The 23291-nt window shown below is 39.5% G+C and overlaps 1 protein-coding gene across 2 annotated transcripts in view; it reads left to right on the top strand.

Annotated features, from left to right (window-relative positions):
- LOC149312621 (semaphorin-3D) overlaps positions 1-23291 on the top strand; it is a 173049-nt gene that overhangs the window by 114054 nt on the left and 35704 nt on the right. For both annotated transcript variants that reach the window (XM_089525017.1, XM_089525016.1), the window contains exons 9-11: positions 9767-9881; positions 12640-12709; positions 14295-14439. In XM_089525017.1, coding sequence (XP_089381143.1) covers positions 9767-9881; positions 12640-12709; positions 14295-14439 — 330 coding nt within the window. The remainder of the gene's footprint in view (positions 1-9766; positions 9882-12639; positions 12710-14294; positions 14440-23291) is intronic.

Here is a 23291-nt window from a genome sequence, read left to right as displayed (position 1 = left end):
ATATTAACTGAATTTTTTTTTTGGTAAAGCAACAATTTAGCAATGTCCCTTTCTTTTAGACATTTTGAAGATAGTGCACTGATGAAGTATTTTGGTCTTTGAGATGGCTTTCAAATTTACCCAGATTTAAGTGCTGATGGGCCAAATAGTAATTCTATTGTGGTATGTCCGGTTCTCATTTTATAGATGTCACATGAAGCTTCTTGGGGCACCAAAATGAACTGGCATTTTTAAGGTAGGCTTTGGCTCAACTTGTTCTTCATAAGATATGAAGAAAGAGCATACTAGTCAGAACATTAAGATAAACAATGACACACTGCTGAAACCTGGTTCAGATGCCAATCTGATCTTGAATGTCTTTGAACTAGGCAACATGAAGTCCAAGTGGTTTCCTCATCTGTTCTCAAGTCAGGTGTAACTCTTTCTGCCTTTGTTCTGCCTTTGTCTGTTTTCTCATTGTCTAGACCTGCCACTTCACTGTTAGTATCCTCATCAGAGGTCCTTGAGGTGTACAATTTTGACTAGCAGTGGGTAAACAAAAGCATGATGAACTATGAAACACATGCCATGATGATCAGCATTCTTTATTATTTCAAGTTGCTTCAGTGAATTAGGGAAAGGGTTCAGTTTTACATTCTTGCAAAATATCCTTCTTTTTATTTCTTCATTTTTGCCTGAATCTTCTTCATAGTAATCATCCTAAAGTTATTTTTAGAGTGTGGCCTTAAATTTGTCTGTTAGGAACTACACCAAAAATAACTCAAAAAGCAAAAATCTGGATATATTTTATGTATTTTCTGATCCAGGAGCTGGATTTTCCACAACAAACCCCTTCATTTTATGCATCTGATGAGAGAAAATTGCAGCTCTTAAAAAAGTTTTCTCACACACTTCAAACAGAGGCTTTTTCCAGAGATGATTTTGCTTATTCAGAAAACTTTTTTTCACTTTCCCACTCCTTCTTGTTGTTTTCATTGCTGTAAAATGCCTTCTCTGTACAAAAATTGGTATTAATAAATTATAGATTTCAATAATCCTAATTTACAAAGTAAAGCAGAGGCCACCGCTTTTTGTAAATATTTCCCAATCACAATTTTTATTGTTTCCTACATTGGAAGTTGTCTTGGGTTATTCCTGTTTTTGCTAGAAGGTAATATGTCTTGAATTACTTCATATTCTGTTCAGCCCAAAGCTGCCAGGTCATTAATGTTATTATTCCATAGTTTATTGACTCTAGATATCAGCTAGGTTCAACTTGTCCTGGGCTATTACATTTTGAGGTAATGATAATTTTTTTATAAGAGTGACCCAAAATTGACAACATTGGCCAAACCATGCGGCTTTGCTCTGCAGGAAAAAGAAGCCGCAAAAAGCGGGTTCTTTTTCTGCCATGCCAATGGCGCACTCATGAAGTAACTGGCACGATGTGACATGTGGACGCTATGCGTCCATTATGTCATAATGGTGGCACCCATGTATATGGGGTGCCGCCATTATGCCGCCACCAGTGTGTGCTAGGGTTAAGGACCGTGCGGTTGTTGCGCAGTCTTGTAACCCTAGCACAGCACAAGCATGGTGCTTTAGTGCCATATGTATTGCACCATTCTTCATCTCTGAGACAGAAAGAGTTTGTGTTTAAAGAATATGAATGTAGGAGAAGGCAAAATGGAGAGGTTCATTCTTCCAAGCCCATGACTTTGAGGGCATAGCAGTTAGAACCTGGATTTTGAATCCCTATACAATGAGTCTTTCTTTCTTTCTTTCTTTCTTTCTTTCTTTCTTTCTTTCTTTCTTTTTAGGGTACCACATTCCCCCCCCCCCCAAAGACAGGTTTCTCATTTTTAACAGCATTTTCCCACAGAAAATTTTGCATAAATAGATCTCATGCATAGAGTTTTCACTGCTTATTGGATCAAAACCCATATTTTAATCTAGATATTTTTTTTGGTGTTAACAAACTTGTATCTTGCTATTAGACACTACAGTAACAAATTCACAACAACAACAAAAGACATCCTCTTAACTACAAACAATTTCATCATTGCACCATGGACTTGGTTTTCTTGCATGAAAGCACTGTAAGCAATGATGGATTTAGCAAGACTAAGTACTATTACTGGGGAACCACAAATGTAATGGTGCATGTGAAATAAATAGCTTTATGGAATAGAGCATTAGAAAAGCTGTCTTTGTAGTTTTTCCTCCCATAATTGCTCAGTCAATGTATTAATGCTGATTGAAATACTTTCTGTAGTGTAACCCTGATGATCTGATTTCTTTTTGGTGGTGCTATCGGCAAAGTTATAAATGCTTGACAGGTCAAGAGATATTTATGATGCCAGCTTCTTTCTTTTTGACTTCCAGTTATTTCCTTTTGCTTCTGCCAGGAATTCACTTTGATGGATGCTTTTGCATAACTTGCCAGAGGCACTAATTAATAAGCAACTTTTTCAAATTCCACTTGTTGTCTGGTTTGACTTATGCAGCTGTTAGCCATAATTACTGTTTTTAAAGTTGAATGCATTTGCATTTCCTGATGTCCTCCAGCTTGATTGATGTCAAGAAAAAGCTATGCTTTCAGCTGGTCTTTTTCTTGATATATGTCATCTTTACTTACAGTAGATTTAAGAATGGCAAGTTGCAGATGTTTTCTTAATTTTTTTTTCTGGCATGTGTCCTTTCCCACCCCCCATGAATGATACAGTATGCATTTTGTATCCTGCGAACAGTTTCATCATGCTACATGGCTAGTAGAGGCAGCTTCTGTCATAACACCAAAGCAGAAAGAATGTCTGCACTTTTTCTGTCCATGTTTCCTGGTTGTGTCCAAAGAGAGATACATTTATGCTCAAGTCTTATTAAATACAATGGCATAGTAAAATGGCAAAATCAAAAATAATTAAAATGGAAAAATCAAGGTTTGCTTTTTGAAATTTATATTTTTATGAATATTTTCAAGCCATAGATGGTTGAATCCATGGATAAAGAATTCATGGATATGGAAGGTTGACTGTACCAGATGAAAACTGCACACATTTCTCCTCACTGAATTATTCCTCCTGGCTGGATAGCTCAAGTATCAGGAAACACATTTTGAACTAGGAAATGAAAATGGTGAATATTCTTTCTATCTCCAGTATAAGGTATGTGTAATACAGAGCAAGAAACATCTGCCATCACCTGCCACCACCCTTGAAACCAGGTGGAAGGAATGGCAGATCCTAGATACAAATCTGGCTCTCCCGGGATTTCAACTGGCCTTCTGGAGCTCTTTATATGACCATGCACCCTTCCCTCTGACACAATTATTTCATCATTTAGTGATATTTGTGTGTGTGTATATGTGTTTCCCACTCTGAAAGGCTAAAATAAAGTGAAGGCTGCATTACTGGAAGATAATTATACTAGTATATTAGGTGCCACAATTTTTGCCTTTGGGGTACACACTACTGGAAAGTGGCCCTGAGAGCACTTCTCTAGAACTGAGTGCAGCCTTGTAGGTGAAGGACAATCCCCATGTTTGATTTAAACAGAAAAGAAAGGGAACAGTTGTCTCATCATTTGTTCCATGCCTGCCTGTAAGTTGCTAGGGCACCTAGCAGTTGGAGTGCCAGAGCAGGCAGCTGTTGTCCATAAACTGAGTCCAGGCCACCAGGCTTTATTCAGATCTCACCTGAATAAATTTTGTAGGACAGTGAAGAGGAGTTTGTTTTTTTAAAAACTGCAAGTGATTTAGCAAAGTCTAGCAAGAGTTTAACAAGTTTTGCAATACTCTGTTACAGGCTTGTCAAAGTGTCATGGTACTTTCTACTACAAATCAGATTATCTGGATCCATTTCAGGAAGATTTTAAGCTGGCATGTGGATTTAGAAACTGCTTTAGTTGATTCTATGGATGACCTGTACTAGGATTGGTTTTGAAAAATGGCCTTGTTAGTTTGCATGGATCTCTCAGCAGCCTTTAGTACATTCTACTATCGTATCCTAGCAGGATTGTTTACTGGGGGCTGTGTATTGCAGTGTTCTGTTAGGCTGCACCCTTGTTGTTCAGTGTCTGCATCAGAGATGGGCAACAGTCATGAGTTAATGATTTGTATAGAACCCCCTCCCCCCAACTTGGGAATCTACCACCACAAAAACATAGACCCAAAATGCCACCCAGTATCCTCCAGGTTGCATGTTTTCTCATGTTTTCATTTTGTCACAGGCAATTTTTGATCGAAACTGGTGATGACAGACATTTAACCTAATCTGCCATTCGAAGTAAATCATAGTGGGAATGAGTCCCAAGACTGGCTATGTAGAGTTTTGAAATAATGTATTATTTATATGCAGATGACTCCCACATATTTTCTTGAATTTAACCTGCATTTGATAATGGCCTGGGTAAAGGTAAACAAGCTGACATTATGCCTTTGGGTCAGACAGTCTTGTTTGGACAATAGGATACAGTGTGTTCTGGAAGGAAATGTGCTCCATATGAAAGATGAGTTTCTCAGGGGCTGTACAGATTGCCCCTAAGGGGTAGCGGGAAGCTGCCCCAATCCTAGCTGACTGGGGCTGTGGCAACCTCATGCCATGACCCTGATCTGGCTTCTGGAGGGCTCAAAAAGGAGCCATAAAAATAGGTTTCTTTTTGCACTCTCCAAGGGGTTCCATAGCCATGGCGGCATGGCTCTATGGTTCCCTTTTGGTGCTGTGTCATTTGGATGCCGTGTTGGAGGTGTGCCATGATGGCGTGCGCTGTCTGGTGTGGCATACACCATCATGGCACCATGTCGGCAGAGTTAAGGCAAGCATTGTCAGGACACTGAGCCCTGACTCTTCCCACAGGCCACCACAAAATGCTGGTCTGCACAGGCCCACAGTGTTCCATGGCTCCATCTTTATCTGGACTTCTAGGTGGTAAGAGTGACAAGGATTACTTTTGCACATCTCCATTTCATGCAAAAGCTCCAACCTGCTTTCGAGCCAACCTGTTTTGGCAGCAACCAGCCATGTCGTACCTTAACAGCTGCAGTACACTCAACATTGGCCTATCCTTGAAGAGTGTCTGGGAGCTGCAGTTAATATAACTGTCAATTGGTGCATGGTACTGACATTATGTTCCCAGTATTGAAAGAACTCCACTGGTTGCTATTTGCTTCATATATCTGACTCAGTGTGTATTGGTTTTAACCTTTAAAATTATACATGGCTTAAAGATGTCTGTTTGAAGGGACTGCCTGTCTCATGAACATGTCTGGGTGTTGTCTTCCAGAAAAGGGCTCATTGAAAGGATACCTCTGTGGTATACTTTATTATACCCTTATTTTGTTGTTCTTGTAATAAACTGCCTTTGAAGCTAAAAACACCTCCCAGTCTCACTGCTTTTTGGAAAGTTAATGGCAACACATCTCTTCAAACTAACCTTTTACATTGTTCTACTATAGTGATTTTAATTGCTTGATGATATGAAGATTTTAATGGTTTTATTTCTTAGTTGTTCAAAAATATTTTCAAACTTTTTTTTATAAAAAATGATATTAGCTTCTCTAAGCACTTTTTTCTGTGTGGAATATCATGATGCAAATAAAATAAATATGTAGCAGTTGGTGAGGACTCTGGCAGCAGCTGCTCAGAGCCTTGATACACTTGTCATATTCAGAAAACTGTGGTTGGCTGAAGGGAGAGAGAGAGAGAGAGGGAAGAGAATTTATTTTATGATAACCAAGTGTAAAGACACACCGAATTTCAGCTTTATTTTATGCTTTTTTTACAGCCATGTGTTTCTAAATGTCACCGAGGTATCTGATAGCTGCAACACTTACATAACTTTGGGCTAGACTGTTAAAATATTAAAATGTGATAGCTGTGAAAGCAATATTTTCCCCCTTAGGTGGCTATGTGTGATTTTCCCAGCTGTTATTGCCAGATATGAGTGCAGCTAGAGAGATGATGAACTGTATGTGATGATCTACAAGATAGCTACATTGTCTTTCTAGTATCATTAAAAGGCCTTCCACTCAGTGTAATAGTTTCCAGAAGGGTAATGATGTTAGTCAGTTGCAACAAAAACAACAAAGTTTTTTCCATAATAAATCTGACAATCTTAAAGGTATAACAGCCCTGTGTTATTATTAAGAGGGCCTCACTCAGAGATATAATTGCCTTGAATTTCTTTATTTCCGTATTTTTGGGGGGAGGCACCAGAAAAGGTTCCAGTTTTCAATGTGATTATAGCTTTACTGAGAGTGATTTCCCAGAGTAAACTCTTTGCCTTGCATTTGGCAGTCTCCCCATTCGTGTCTCTAACACCCCGACACAAGTGTGAATGGACTTTTTATAGGCACTTCCTTATAGGTACCAGGGAAAGAGGCACATCAAGGTAAAAACTTGTTTGCTGTTTCATTTTAAGAGATTACTAAGCAGTAGGTGTGAGTTAAATTGTTATTTATAGTGAAAATAAAACTTTTCTTTAGTAAAATATCCTTCTCAACCAATGTAATGAGGTTTATTGTAAATGTGACCAACAAGTTGTAGATTCTTCAACAATAGGTTAGATCCTCTGTTCATATAAATGGATGAAAAATTATTCCCACCCTTCACCAAAGGAGTACCATGGTGCACGCCAATCTTATATTATCCTCCAATACCTCCCAAATGACACCCACTTAATGCCATCACTCATAGCCAATTATCCATGACTCTTCAGGTACAGTATGAGGTAGGCAAAATAAGACCAGATAAAAAGGGGGAAAGTTTCTAACTGGTTTCAAAGCAACCATCATAGTTCACACTGCACTGAGGGTGGGTTGTAGTGATCCAAGAGAAAGAGGACACTTGGAAGGTGACATGATAATTTATATTCTATCATCTTCTCCCTGCACATGACTGGGACTTGGTGTGAAGCTCTCTGGTCTCTTAAGGGTGGCCATTGGAAAGCTCCCCTCCCCTTAACATCTAGACACACTGTCCAGGGAACGTAAGATATGTAAGACCAGGGATCATTACAGTTATCAGCAAAATGAATTTAAAGATTCCCAGTACTGTTAGTTAACTGATGTAGTTAGATAATTTTACAATGATTTTGAATTTTTTTTTATTCAGCTGTTGTGAATTCAGCTTACCGAGTTACAGTTGCTACATTTTCACACACACACACACACACACACACAGAGAGAGAGAGAGAGAGAGAGGCTCTTCTTCAATTGCTTACATGGTTGACTGGTACAGTGGGCCCTTAGTATCTGCTGGAGTTTGGTTCTAGGATCCCCCATGGATATCAAAATCTGTGGATGCTCAGGTCCCATTAAATACAATGCCATAGTGAAATGGTGGCCCTTATATAAAATGGCAAAAACAAGGTTTGCTTTGGGAATTTATATTTCAAGCTGTGAATGCTTGAATCCATGGATTAAAAATCTGTGGATACTGAACTACAATATCTGCTAGGAAGAATTGTGCCTTATGAATGAAACTGAAATTCACTGAGAATTTTGTTCCATTCTTCTTTTGATCCTATTAAATTTCTTCATACACAGGATGTAAACAATTCAAGATTTAAACAGTTCAGGTATGGGAAACAGTAAAACTGACAAACTCACTGAATCCTAATAGAAACACCAAATGTATTTCCAGGAAAAGAAAGACAGTTATTAAAAAATTAAAATAAAAAATAGGCCACTTTTAAAAGATAATTCTGCCACTTTACAATGTGTAGAAAACAGTTTTGACTATGTTTAGCAGAATCAAACCAAAGAATGGAGAAAAAAAGTCCTAATTTTTAAGTCCATTGTTACTGTTGAATAATAATTTTTGAAGCTGCCACCATATGAAGTGAATGCTCTGGGGAAAGAAAAAGAAGAAGTAGCTGGATATACAGACTTTAGGATGTTTTGAGTTAGTTCCTTTGACAATCCTGTGACAAATCTTTTATGGAGATGTGAGTCTGACTGTAATGGAAAACAGAACAAGGAGAGGACAGATCCTCTGAGAGTAGCAAAAAATCTTTTGAGAAAAAAAAAACCAGCTGATATAAATTAATAAAAACTATATGAAAGGAGCAAATGCCGACATACAGTTGGACCACCATATCAGTGGGCTAGCTATCCATGGGTGGCCCCATCCCATTATCATAAATGGTGGCACATGCATGCAGCCACAATGACATGGCCACATGTCCAGTGATAATAAGGGGACTTGAAATCCCACAATATTTGGTATCCATGGGGTGGAGGGTCCAGAACACCACCACCACCTGTATGGAGGAATGACTGAAGAAGATACATTGATAAAAGTCAACTGCTATTTCCAGAGATTTACTTATATTAGTCTGTGATAGAAAAACAATAATGCTGAGGCACCTTCAGTTTAACACACTTATTCCAGCATGTTCCAATGTAAATGACATTTTCTATATATCCATGAGAGTTACTGCTGTCAGTCAGTAAACTGATTGAGAATGTGCCATCTATTAGTCTACCAAAGGATTGTTTTTAATGCCTTTTTTCTGTTTGTCAGTTGGCAGTATTATTTTTATATTTTATTTTATTGGTGTAACATGATTAATCTGAATGTTTCTCATTTGCACCTCATTTGCTTCTTTCATTATAAAATATAATAAAATAGGAGAAAGGAAAGAAGCGCTCTTGACTAGGGATGAAAATCCTTGTAAATTTGGTTCACACAAGAACAAAGAATGTTACAATTTTTGTCTTTACTCTGAGTAATAGAGAGCTGCACAGATTTCAAAAACTATTCACAGTTCAACAATTATTCTAGTTCAAGATTTATTCTGTTAATAAACATAGGCCTGTTACAGACTGCCAAAATAAAGCTGCTTCAGTTCTCTTTGTAGGTATGTTATTTAAATGATGCATGCATCCTAAGAATCCGGAAGCTGCACCAAAGCTGCACTCCAGTGCTTAGGAATGGAGTGTGGCTTTGGAGCGACCTCCGGACTCTTAGGACCCATGCATCATTTAAATAGCATACCTCCAAAGAGACCCGAAGCAGCTTTATTTTGGCAGTCTGTAACAGGCCATAGAAATGTTGCGTAAAGAGAGCATTGCCTGCACAGCAGCCAACATTTCTGCACAGGAAACAAGCTTCTTGCCCAGAAAACAATATTTTTCTATGCAGAAATGTTTTCTGACAGAAAATTCTGTTTTCTGTGGGGAAATGTTATTTTCTGCACAAAGTGTGCGGTTTTCTGTGCAGGAAACTTGTTTTTTGCAGAGAAAAAGGAATTTTCATCCCTACTACAGGCATATGTGATGCACATATATGCACAGGCTAGACCTGTGTAAATTCTTACCTGTCTAGGATTGTCCTCTTCAGGGTTTCCTAACACTAGGGAAAAAATACCTTAAAACGGTTTTTTCAAATATTTATAAACATTTTTCCATCCCTACTCTTGACTTTTACAAATTATCTCTTCCTTCTCCCACACCTTTCAGTAAGAGTGGTAGTCCAAAGTCCTGTTGGAGGAGTTAGTGTTTCTTTATTCTAGCGGCAAATAGTATTTACTAAAGGAGCAGTAAAGTACTCAATGAGCAGGAAGGTGCAGCAAGACATGGTGCATCTGGGGGGCATAGACATGGTGGTAGCAATGACTGGTAGCCCTACAGGTGTAGGGGGGTATGGTGTACTTCCTGAACTTCTACCCGTATAACATGACTCTCTGGTTGTCCCAGCTCTGTGTTCACAGCTGTTTTAAGTTGCTAGATAAAAATCTTCCTTCTGTTCAGCAGAAACTATAAACAACCTACTTTCTTTTAAATCAGAATGACATGGGAGGTCAACGGAGTCTGATAAACAAGTGGACAACATTCCTGAAAGCAAGACTAGTTTGCTCAATTCCTGGCCCAGAGGGAGCAGATACACATTTTGATGAACTGCGTGAGTAATTTTAAGTTTTAACTATTATCTTTGGACTTTAATTATAGTAAAAAATAAATAAATTAGGGACCTTTCATCATCTTCAGCAGCTGGAGAAATAATACAAGAGGTCAGTCATTTAAAAAAAATGGTTAGAAGATAACAAAAAAGTGTACAGAATAATCTTGTCAATTACCATATATACTTGTCTATATGTTGAGAAATTTATGCCCAAAAATTGAGCCCAAAATCCCAGGTCAACTTATGTACAGATCAGTATGGTAATGTGATAGCAGCTCTTTCAGATTTCCCCATGCAGTTTATTTCTCTCTTGCATGAAGGAGAAAGAATCCTGGGTGATTGATTGCTTTTAAACAAAGAGTCCCTCTCCTGCCTTCTGTCTGGAGACTGAAGGATGAAACAAAAGCTGAAACACTGAAGCAAAAAGCCTCAGTTAAAGTCTCTCTTGCCACATGTACACACACACGTGCGCGCGCGCACACACACACACATACTGAAAGAGCCTCCAAGTTTTACCCTCAAATTATCCATGGGTCATGGCAGCAACCATAATTTTGGCCCCAAAACCTGCCCTTGACTTATACATGAGGTCGACTTATAATTGAGTATATACGCCAGGCAAGTTTTGAGTGGCACAATAGTTTTTTCAAAACAAACGATAATTCACAAACAAATTATAGCTTCCTAAAATAGCCCTAAGGAATTAGAACTGTAGACTTCCTTTATAAGTGGAAATCTCCATCTGTGTCCGAAATAATAGAGATCAGAAACAGATTTATCACTTCTGTGAGGCAGAGGTAGAGTTCAGTTAGTGGACACAGATGAGTCAATGTGAGTCATTATGACTCATGCAGGTGTGGCTGAGTAGGGGAAGATGATGGGAATAGATACTGTTATGTTACATGCTATTTGCCTACTCGTCCAATGTCATTTTCATTCCAAAGATAAAGGAAACAGTTTGGACCTTAAAATAACTCTGAATCATATAATGAGTTTAAATGTTATATCTTAGATATTCTTAACAAATTTGTGAGCTATGCTTTTGTACTGCTGTTTCCAAACCTAAGGACATTGGGCTTTGAATTTGGATTGATTCCCCAGGAAGATATTGACAGAAGGAATTCAATTCTTCATATTTTTATGTATTCTTTTTTTCTGAGGCTGACAAAGGCTGTATCTGTGCACTCCCAGAGGATTTGATTTATATTCATATAGGTCTGGTGTGAGCAAAGTCCGGGATCCCAAGTCAGCTTCTTTCTTTTGCTTCATAATGCCCCACAATGTCCTCTGGGGCATGTGGGGAACACTTTCACCATGTTTGGATCTCCCCTGCCCCCCCTCACAATTTTTTCACGTACTAGGGTTAGAAAGGGGTGTCCTTTCCGGACGCCCCTAACCCTAGTATGTGCCGAGTGCGTACAAAATGGCAGCGCCCATTCTACATGGGCACCACCATTTTGACATCACGGACACCTAGCGTTCGCATGTCATGAGGCAGAAATGACACCGCGAGTGTTCCATTGGTGCTTTGTGGCGCCGCAAAAAGAAGCCGTTTTGTTTGCTGCGGCTTCTTCGCGCAGCAATCACAGGCACCGGCAGAGCGCCCTTTTTGGGTACTCTGTAAAGCGCCTAAGATCCAGCATGGTTTAGCAGGTTAACTTTTGAGTTAGGTCTCCGGTAGACCAGGGTTCAAATCACTGTTCAGTCATGGAAGCCTACTTAGTGACCTTGGACAAGTCTTACTGTCTCACCCTAAGAAGAACACAATGGCAAACCTCCCCTCAATAAATCCAATCAAAAATCCACCAAACAGTGATACCTTTATTGGCCAACCAAGATACACGGTATACCTGTTGCAAGCATTTGAAGTTTCACTGGCTTCTTCATAAGGCCCCTTTGTTAGGCAAAGGACATTGGATTTCTCAAGAAGCCTCCATGCTTTTGCACGATGGAAAGGGACCTTCAGCCTCACAAGGATAGAGACATATTGGATTGCAAAGGAAGTGTCTTTGTTGTGATACAAATGGATGTTAAATTTCCTGGACTTTGAAAATCTCCCAGTTGCCAAATGGCCAGAAGAAGGAGATGCCAGCCTGCAAGATATGTGCCTCCATACCATCTTAATTAAGAAGAGAAACAGGAAAATGCAGGCCTATAAATAACATATTTCAAAGTTTTTTTTTCTCCTGCTTGGTTTGTAACACCTTGCCTGATGAAGAAGCCAGTGAAGCTTCAAATGTCATATACAACATATATATTGTGCATTTTGATTTGCCAATAATGGTATCACTGTTTGGTTGATTTTTGATTGGATTTTCTAAAAGGCCAGCATGGCTACCCCTGGATGTCTCCCCTCAATAAATCTTAGAAACCACCATGATAAGTTTGCCATTAGTCGGGGTTGAATTGAAGGCATGCAACAACAACATTATGCTGCCTTTAAAACAGGGGCAAACTGAAGGGACTGAGCATGCATTTTTTCCTTGCCACAAGCTATATGAAATGTGTGGTGAAAAACAGACACACAGGGTGCACAGATTTTTTTAAAAAAATATATGCATGGTGGGATAGGACCATTAATGAGGTATACTAGTGATTATGGATGGGAAAATGCATAAGCAACACCATGCAGATTAAAACAGAAGAGCTGTGGATTTCTTTTCAGGAGTAGCAACAACATTACAGATAGAGAGAAAAAATTATGAATAAGAAAAGATGTATTATCTTAACTTTAAGATCAATCTGTTTTCCTTTGCAGAAGATATATTTCTACTTTCCACAAGAGATGAAAGAAATCCTATGGTGTATGGTGTCTTCACCACTACAAGGTACATTTCAGGCTTTGAGTATCTGTCTATATGCATGCCAAAACCCAAGCATCTTGAATAATCCTGGCTGGACGATACTACAATGTTAGGCCCCAGATTGTATTACTATAAATATTATTTTATCTTTTTACAGCAACTCTAGGAGGAAGGAGTAGGCAGAGAAGCAGCGGCTTGTTTCATGCCACCTAGTGAGAACCAATCGGTGTAGTGACTGTAGTGTTCAGTTCACATGTGGGAGATCATGGTTCATATCCAGTCCTCAGCTAGGAAGCTCACTGTGTGGTCATGGACAAGGCACGTACTTCTAGCTTAATGTTCCTCACAGGCATGTTTTGAAGCACAGACTCAATTCTGAGCTCCACAGGGGAAAGGCAAGTTACAAATATAGGATATGGCTAACTTCCAAGCACAGCGCTCCATTGGTATTCCAAACCAGCTTTCACACTGGATCCCTTCTGTTTATCAAAATTAAAACATGAGTCCTCACAGCTAGGTGTTTGGGGGTTATGCAAACCAATATGTTAGGACTTCAGCACAGTTTGTCAAAGTTTGCCCTTCTCATAAGAATGCCTTTAGGATGAACACGATTTTTAAATAACTTGGTATATTATTAATTTAAATTACCAGTCACCAACATGTTTGGATGGAAGACCTCTTTGAGATGAAACTTGGTGGAAAGTATAGGTCTGTCTCATTTGCATCTCATTTGTGGTCATCTTCTCTCTGTGGGTCATGGTTAGGAGTATGGAGATATAGCATCACCAAACCAGGTGGATTTGTTTCCTGTTTGTTTATGTTCCATATTTTCATGACCAATCCTATTGTTAGGCAGAATGGGACAGCTAGAACTGAGGGATAGTGGGGGTGAGATGATGAGAAGCTGCTTAACCCTGGCCCTTTCACACTGCACAGATATAGCACTGATTCCATTTCAACTGGCATGTCTTCATCCTATGGAAGTGGGTGAGGCACTAGAGCAGCTCTCTGGCAGGTAATTTTAAATACCCCTCCCTAAACTGTAAATTTCAGGACACAATAAGATGCAGCCATGCTATTTAATGGATCATGGTGCTATAACTGTGCTCTTGTATGCCTAAATTGTCCCCTTCCATTAACAAGCTGTTCTCCAAAAGATGGTGGTGGTTGAGGGGGGGAGGTCACTGGAGATGATGAAAGAAAATGAAGATTATATATGAACAAAATGGTAGGTAGCTTAACAGCACCTCTCCTCCTACACACAGTGCTCTGCTGCTCCTTATCATAGTCTCTTTATGCTGATTATTCTTAAGAATGGTGAAATCACCCTGTTTCTAGATAGTTTCTAGATGTTTACCCATAGAACTATATCATCCTGCTTCTGATTGATTTATTTTTAAAATAAATCTGCAGGAACATCTGCAATGCCAAGCAATTCAGAAAATGCATACCATATATCTTAAACATTTCACTTCCAAAAAAAAGTGGGGAGAGTGCTCACAATAATTTCTGTCCTGAACTGTTTTCTTTGGAAATGAGTGTCTTGAGAATGAGTGGTCTTATCAGGTCTCTGCTGAACTTGGTTAATGATGTCCTTCTCTTCTTCTAGCTCTGTGTTCAAGGGCTCTGCTGTTTGTGTGTACAGCATGGCTGACGTTCGAGCTGTTTTCAATGGGCATTATGCTCATAAGGAGAGTGCTGACCATCGCTGGGTCCAATATGATGGAAGGATACCATATCCTAGGCCTGGTACAGTAGGTGTCGTCTTCCTTGCCACAATTTCTCTTTATATATATAAATGTTTTAAATAAATGCTTTATTTGGCTGAATTCATAACATTTTGTTTCCTTTTAGGAGGTTTTAAATTAGCCTTTTAGACCTTCCTCATGTTGACAGTTCATGTCCTGCTTAACTTTTTTTTAATATTTGTATAAAAAGTTCTTCCGCTTCTCTAAGATAGCAATTGCCAGACTGCCTGTTTCCTGCTTATCTCTCAAATGCTGGTCTTTTGGTCTTTGGCTGCATTTTTGTGGGAAGATGAGCATTGTTTCTGAGACATTAGCACCTCATTCAATGGACTATTGACTTTCTTTGTGAAGTATTAATTTAGAACTATGGATATCTTAAATTTTGCAGCCTCATTTTGATTTTAATGTCTGTTTTTGATCGTTTCCTTAGAGGTAACAATTAACTTTGACCCTTTACTGGTATAAATTGCTTCAGAATATAAAAACATAATACTGCTTCATTTTCTAACAAAGCTGTGAATAATGGGAGGAAATTAATTGTCTTTAATCTAAGGTAAATGTCTAGCTGTTGAAATGTTAATGTCATGAACAGCCCCCACTCCTCCGGCCGCCAAAAAAACCCTTGAGTAGTAAAGCTACACATAAAGGTATTGTAATCTTTAGTGCAATATAAGACAGTTGGAGGGGTTTAGGATTAGCCACAACCAACAATGGTGAGGGACAGATTGCCTGAAAAGGGCGGCCTGCCGGCGGCCTAATTTCCTCTGGAGGGAAACTGCCAAACTGCTTGGCTTCCTTATGGAGGAAAAATAATCCAGAAAAACCGGGTTCTTTTTGCACCGCAGGGCTGATCATAAGCACCACGCAGTGATGTGCGGACGCCATGTGGTGCTTACATAACAATGGCAGCGCCCATGTACATGGGGCACCGCCATTGTTACAGTGCCATGCCATGTTAGGGTTAGGGACCGTGCGGTTGCTGTGCAGTCCCTAACTCTAAAATCGGCACCAGCATGGCGCTTCATGCCTTCAAGTCATGTTTTCTTGGCAAGGAGGCTTGCCATTGCCTTCCTCTCAGACTGAGAGAGTGTGATTTGGCCAAAGGCATCCAGTGGGTTTCATGACTGAACCAAGATTCAAACCATGGTCTCCAGTATCACAATCCAACACTCAAACCACTACATAACACTGGCTCTAATAGCTAAGATCTGCCTGCAGGAAAGGCAACAACAACAACAACAAAAATGGCAGTGGCACAGCAGGATGTCAAGTAATTGAGCCTAAGCAGTTATCAATAGCCCTAAACTATAAAGGATTTACATTCAGCCTAGCTTCAACTGGTCCACTGTTGGTAGTCATTGCCAGTGGCTTCCTTCCTCATTGAGAATCCTTTTTACACACCTACATAGAATCATAGAGTTGGAAGAGACCACAAGGGCCATCCAGTTCAACCCCCTGCCATGCAGGAACTCACGCTGCCACATCGCACTGTTGACTCATGTTCAATTTGTGGTTTACTTGGACTCCCAGATCCCTTTCACACATAATTTCATTCCGCCAGGTGTCCCCCATCCTATATCTGTGCATTTCATTTTTCTGCCCTAAGTGCAGTACCTTACATTTTTCTTTATTGAATTTCATTTTGTTAGTTTTGACCCAGATTTCTAGTCTATTCTTATTGTAGGCCAGTATGCATAGGCTTCAATAATTTAAAGGGGAACTTTAAGACTTCATTGTCCAAAAGAATTCCTCATCATCATTGTCTGCTGTCTACATGGCGGCTGGGTGAATACATTTCAGGACATTTTAATTGAGCTTTAAGAATCAAGCCAATAACATGGAAACAAATATCCAAAAGCAGATGTAGCACTGCTATAATCGTAGATTCTGCACTGTAGAAGGTAATGTGATGGGATACCTACTGGTCTGTATATATACCAGTGATTCATTCCCTCCTGCTGCTATTTAGAGCATTTTTGAATACTGTCTGTGTATGTTAGAATATAATATTATTCATGCACCTTTACACTTAGTCTAAGATCATGGGTGAGGGTAGTGCTTTCCCAACAGATATGAGATTCCATCATCTTCCTGAGTAATAAGCATTGTTTGGCTTCCATGCTAGGTTATACCTCATGATGAGTAGTAGTTCAATAGAACACAATACTAGTGGAAGTGACTACTACTACTACTACTACTTTCCTACCTTTCCCCCCAAACTTGGGACTCAAAGCAGCTTAAAATGTAAAAGAACAATACAATTGAAAGCATACAAAAGTAAGCATTGCAATAGAATCAAACTATTCTATTTAATTCTATTAAACTATTTATGGGCTTTGGTGATATGATTCATAAGGACTGATACAGGGTGTGTGAGAGAGAGGGTGGGGAGGGAGAGGGGGAATACAGCTGGTTACTAAATAACATTTGTATAGCATGCTGAGAAATTAAAACCAAATCCTACATCAAGTGAGAATAATAGAACTACACAAGGCAGAAAATTCCTCCTTGTTTAGCTTCTCAAGCATCTGGTAACATATTGAGTACAACAATTAAATGTGCTGTGAAATGTCTTTTCTTTCATGTCTAATTGCCAGAGATGCAGTTGGCTTCCTTGAGGCATTTTTAACACTTTTTCATACAGAAGCAAATTATTTTATGTTCTGTTCTGCTGGCTTTATCCTCTAAATAAGTAATGCCACTTAGTGTATGTGCAGTGAGAGACCACTGTGATATTCAAACTTTTGACAACATATCTCCTGTGGCACCCTTGTGCCAAAGAGAAACTCCTACTTAACATGGTCTCATACAGATTATGTGTTACTCAGTGATACTAGGGCACAGTTTGCCCTACTATTGTATGCTCCCTGAACCATCACTTAAGCGCCCTCTGGTGTTAACTTTGGAGACCATTGCTGATGAAAAGCACAGTGTAACATCTCTGTTCTGTGAGGCTGATATTTAAGCAACCTCATGGCTTTCAGAACAAATATATTATTTCCTCTCCAGAGCTAACCTCTGCATAAAGGGGGTGTTTGGATTCACATCCCTGGAAAGTAGATCCAGAAAATCATGTACATGTTAGTGATGGGCTATTGTTAGCATGTCAGCAAGTTTATATTAACAGACTAATTGTGCAAATGGAAATCTGAGTCCAACTGAAAGTAAAACACTCTTGACATACTTCTAAGCCTGGGTGTGAATTCCAGTGCATATCCATCTGCTGTTTTTCTCATTTTTGCCCCAGCTTGCATAGCATTCAGTGGATCCAGCTGCTAATAATGTTTTCCCTAATAAGAATGAGACATAAAACTGATAGAACTAGATCAAAGGAAGATTCCTAATAATTGCGGACATCACTGGAACAACAGCATCTGCAGTTGGCTCTTTGAAATCAGAAGGAAATCTAATCTGGCAGATTATTAAATATACTAGAATTGTATTTATTTATTTATTTTATATCCTGTCTTTGTCCTAATGATGGACCCAGGCTGCTTGCAGCATGAATTAAAACAGAATATGGCTAAATACCCTACCGACAGGAAACAATTAAAAGAATTAAATAAGCTGCCATATTAAATCGAAGCCATGAATTAAAATGTTTTTAAAACATACCAAGAATGATGAGAAAGGTGAAGCACAACCCATTACAGCATCCTTCTCCAATAGTCATTTAAAGTGGGCTAAAGCGTGTTTGAATGAAAAGATCTTTGCTTGCAGAACATAGAGGGGCCCAATCTATCTTCCCATGCAAAGTTGTTCCACAGCTAGAAAGCAAACACTGAGAAGTTACTCTTTCATGTCCTTCCCAAAACATCATCATCATCATCATGCTTACCCTCCTCATCTTATTTTGTTTATATAGCACCAATAGGTACATGACACTGTACACAAGCACTTTACAGTTTTCAATTTGACAGTTCCCTGATCTCTGTCTTGCAAGCTAAAAAGACATGGCACACAAGAAAAGGGGATGCCAGTGGGGAGGAGACTAAATCCAGCAGATGCTACCTCTTCTTCTCTCCCTCTCAGGCCAGGGCATTTGGGATGAAAGAAGGGGCTTATATCAATTACTGGGACTAGGCATGTTGGAGCTGTACCTGCCTCTTCTTCTCTCCCTCTGAGGCCAAGGCAGCCTTTCTTCTGTTTCTGGGCCTAAGAGGTGTGCCTGCTTCTCCTACTTCCATGGCCAAAGTATTGGCAGCTAGGATATGGTGTTTCAAGTGGGTGGGCTGTAGCACTTGATTTTCAGCGCCCAAGAATCTGGATGTCACAACCAGAGATGTCAATTCTGCTTGCAGGTTCTAAATTACACAGATTGATTTTTGTTCCAGGGTAGACTGGCGACTGAGTTTTTAAACTGCATTTTGGACAAATTTTTGTCCAATAAAATGAACAAAAATGGTTAGGTGGGCTTGGGAGTGTTGGGAGGGTCTTGTAGGGCACAAAAGGGGGATCAGGGGTACTAGTCTCCTTGTTCCTGGCATAGAAGAACATGCTTATCCTGATTATTTACAGGATAATGGGAACATTGGGTTTTTTGAACTTTTTCTTGGCTGTCTTGCATACAGGGAGTGGGCAGAGGGACTGATAGGGACATTTGAGAAAATGCAAGGCCAAGATTCAAGGGAAATACATGCCCGGTGAAATGATCTGCTCAGGCAGTTGAGCTTTGCTTCCTGCTACTGAACAGAAAAGCCACTGTTTTGCATTATATTAATGGCTCTTCTTACGGATGAGGGATGGGGGAGTGGGGGACTGCTGTTTTAAAAAGTTCAAATAATGTTTTGTCTGCAGAAGCCTTCCCCAAACCCACGAACCCCATACACATGTATTTTGATAGAGAAGGGGGAGAGAGGAGGAAGAAGGAGGGAGAGTTTTCATATTTCTGGACTTTTTAAAGTGAGATTTTCATGAAGGGGTTTCCTTTATCTAAAAACATTATTATTATTTATTAATATTATTTGCTGCTGCTGGTGGTGGTACTACTACTACTACTAATATTGGTATTGTTGTTGCTAGCTAAACTAATTCAAACCAAACCTTGGTTTTCATCAGGATATCTAAACATGTCAAGACACACTTTCTGATTGAGGATGAGAAACTATGCCTATATTCTTTACATCCTTGGAAGGTTGGAGGGATCATTAGGTGAAATTCTGCTTCTCCTCTACATTCATTTTTCTGTTTCATGAGTATCTGTTGAGAGTTGTTCATTCACCCATGTTATACATATTCTGTTTTGGTAGAATAATTCATCTTCTGTGTCTCCCACTCACATTTCTCTATCCCCTTTGAGCCAGCAGGTAGAATAAATGATCATTCTACCCAAACAGCAAAATAAATAGATAGTTACCTCCCACTCTCCTCCATTCTGTCTGACTCTGTGGCTGCTCTAATGTTTTAAACATTTGCATACAGCCTTCAATTTCCTGACATATTGTTGTTTTGTGTCTAATTCTGGCACTGCTCTGGATCCTTCTGTAGAGTTGTGTGTAGACTTTTCCTTCATCCCTCTATTGCAACTGCCCATTTTCAGTTAAGAAAAATATTTCACTATTTGTTTGTTTTTGTTAAACAAACCTTCTTCACTTCATCCACCCTTAACACATTCTTTGTTTTTTTCTCTCTTCCATGTGAATTATTACTAATGAAAAAGAAAGTTTTTCTGTACTCGTAAATCATGTTGTTTTTCATGCTTGCTAGTCATCTAGCAAGCAATGCCAATTCAAGGTCACTTAACTAACTTGTTTTGGTTCCCGTATTTCTCAAAATTCTCTTTTCTGACTTTTTCTTTCTGTCAACAGCATGAATGTGTTGGAGGGAAAAATGATACAGCACGTTCAAGGCAAAACCCAAGCAAAGAGTGCAGTGCAAACGTCAAACAAAGTTGTAGCTGATTCCAGATGCCACCTGAACTAACAGTTTGGCTCAGCACAGGATCAGGCATCAAGCAGAAGAGGCCAAGCCTCTTTTACAAAAATATTTCTCTTTGCAGGGGAAAAAAAAGAGAAAGATTAGTCCTTGACCAGTTTGCTTCCTGACTATTTTCCATGTGTGTGTAACCAGCTCTCTGGTGACTGAGAATCAGCAGAGTTGAGTGCGGGCTCATCTTTCTTACATTCCTCTGAAGATTTCTGTTTAGTATGCCCTTTATTTTTTTTTCTGCACACAGACACCCCACTACTTCCAAGAAATCATATAACAAGTTTAAACATTCAGTAATATCAAGTGAAGGTAAGGCTCCCCCTGCTCTGCACCATGCCATGTAAAGGTGGCCTGTATCTTTGTTTTTACCTGGAAGAAGACCAGTGCTCCCCATATCAGAGAGAACAATGATGCATTGCCTTTCCCCACCCTGGAAGGTGGGAAATGTATGCTGGAAGGTGATGGTTTTGTTTTTATAAGCATGCATTATAAAATGTAGGAACCCCCACCTGTACTAGATTTAATCCAGTAAGCTTTTGACTTTTCAGCTGAATGAATGTATAAACTGGCTCACAGTTTTGTTGTATATAGTATAATTCCAAAGGCTGCAAGGAAGCATAAGGGGCTTCAGGGTTCCCACAGAGGAGGAGTGGTGCTGCCAGAAGAAAACTGAGGTCTGGAGTCTCAAATTAGCTAACTGCTTCACTGCATACAGAAAGTCCCATTTGCATTCTTCAAAAAACATCATTTGCAGCAAGACTTGATGCCATGGTCCTTCGCTCTCTTGCTAAATAGTCATTTTGGCGCACACTGCAAGGAACTTTCAAGCATTATGGCCCACACATAGGTGTTCCCTATGTGAGGACTATAATATTTGATTGAATTGGTCATTAGATATGTGCTTGGGCATTTCCCTTCCCTGTGTGCTTTTGTAAGTCAGAGCATGAGTTAAGATATCTTCATTATATACCCTGCCTCTTGAAAAGCTTATGTGATCTGCATCCAACTTGGCCAGACTTTAAAAAGAATTTGAAAAGGAACATATGTGGAGATAACTTAAGATGTTGCCCATCTCTTTCTAAGGCAAGGAGCGTCATAGGGTTGCTTATATTTCATTGCGGGGAGGAGAAACCCTGTTTTTGAGATGAGTGCTGCTGCATCTGATCATTCAGCGATCATGCCTTAACTCAAGCTGGTTAATTTCTCCAACAGAGGAGAAATAGTTCAATGGACTGGATGTTTTATCCCTGATAGCTGGAAACTCTGTCAGAAGCACATCTGGTTTTATGGTAGTGTGCAATCAGTGGTTGATTCTGAACAATTAGTGGTGACAAACCACCTCCATAAAGTCTTTGAACCATGGGTGAAAGTGTGGGTGTACTTTGGAATGACGTGATGGTAAAATATTGGCAAGTGAGATAGGCTCTACTAAAGCACCAGGTGTAAACTCTGAGATGCCCGTCTTGGAAATGACTCCTTGTGTTGCAAGTTAAGCCCATCTACTGAATTTTTTTTCTTTTTTTTTTTTTTTTTAGGGCAGCAACTGTTCAGATATAAAAAGAACAATTGGTATATGATTTTTGGATAATTTTCTGTATATAACCTGGAGCTGGAAAATGTACTAGATTAAAAGAGCACTTTACAAGCTCTTCTGTTTGAAGCTCCCCCCCCCCCCCCGTATGTTTTCAGCTTACCATAATTACTGGCACTGATGGAGGATTGTACTTCTGTAGCCAATTTGTTTCCATTTCTATTTAGATAGTTTTCTATGATTTCTCTTGTTTGTCATGTGACTGTGTTCTATAAACACACACACTGTTAACAGTAATCTTTTTTGCAACTACAGGACTCCTCTATCTGCTTATAAAACATTTAGAGAGTCACTATCACTTTACCTACTCTTTCATCAGATGAAGAGCAGTCCTCATCCATTATTTTTATTTCATTTTTATTTTTACTCAATATATCCCAGCATTCTTCTCACATGGGACACAGGGGACTTACAATAAAGTGAAACAAAATACAACTAGAAAGTTAAAACAAAATTAAGGATGATGTCATATTAAAATGCCATTCATTTTAAAAGGTATAAAATTGCTTTGAAAACATAATACTGAAGATAATAATGTGGCACACACACACACTGTAAAGACTCCCTTCAACCACCAATTTAAATAAAAATGACTGTGTGCTGGAAAAAGGAGATGGGTCAGCTTTCCCTCTTGTGGAAGAAAATTCTATAGCCTGGGAGCAGCCACCAGGAAGGCGCTCTCATATCCTTGTAAGATGGGCATGGAACAAAGAGAAAGCTTTCACCTGAGGATCTTAAGACTCAGGTAAATTCATATTGGGAGATAAGGTCTTTAACATAGTCTGGACCTAATCCCCTTATGACTTTATGGTCATAACCAGCACTTTCAATTGTGAAACAAACTGGTAGCCAGTGAAGCTTTTTTAAAGAAGATTTATATGGTCCTTTTAACCAGTCCCTGCATTTTGGACCTGCTGAAGTTTCTGAACAGTTTTCAAAGGCAGTCCCATGTAGAGCACATTATAGTAATCCAGACTGAGAACTTTATCGCACAGACCCTGGAATGGGCCCATTGAGTTCTAAAAAGGAGTCGTTCTGGGGATGGAATGGGCCCCAAAACGCATCTTACTGCACTCTGGAATGCCACCGCTGCCGCCGGACGTTCCAATCGCGGTCCACGTCTGTTCCAGGGGGCACTATTTCTGAGAATGCTTTGGAACAGTTCTCGGAAATCGCGCCCCCTGGAATGGATGTGGGACATGATTGGAACATCCGGTAGCAGCGGGGGAGTTCCATAGTGCAGTAAGATGCGTTCTGGGGCCCTTTCTGTCCCCAGAACGACCCCTTTTTAGAATGCAACGGACCCATTCCAGGGCCTGTGCGATAAAGTTCTCAGTGT

Source organism: Sceloporus occidentalis, unplaced genomic scaffold (genome assembly GCF_023333645.1).
Source record: "Sceloporus occidentalis isolate IW3139 unplaced genomic scaffold, rSceOcc1.0.p SCAF_5, whole genome shotgun sequence".
NCBI classification, from domain to species: Eukaryota; Metazoa; Chordata; class Lepidosauria; order Squamata; family Phrynosomatidae; genus Sceloporus; species Sceloporus occidentalis.
This window is presented reverse-complemented; position numbering and strand designations above follow the sequence as displayed.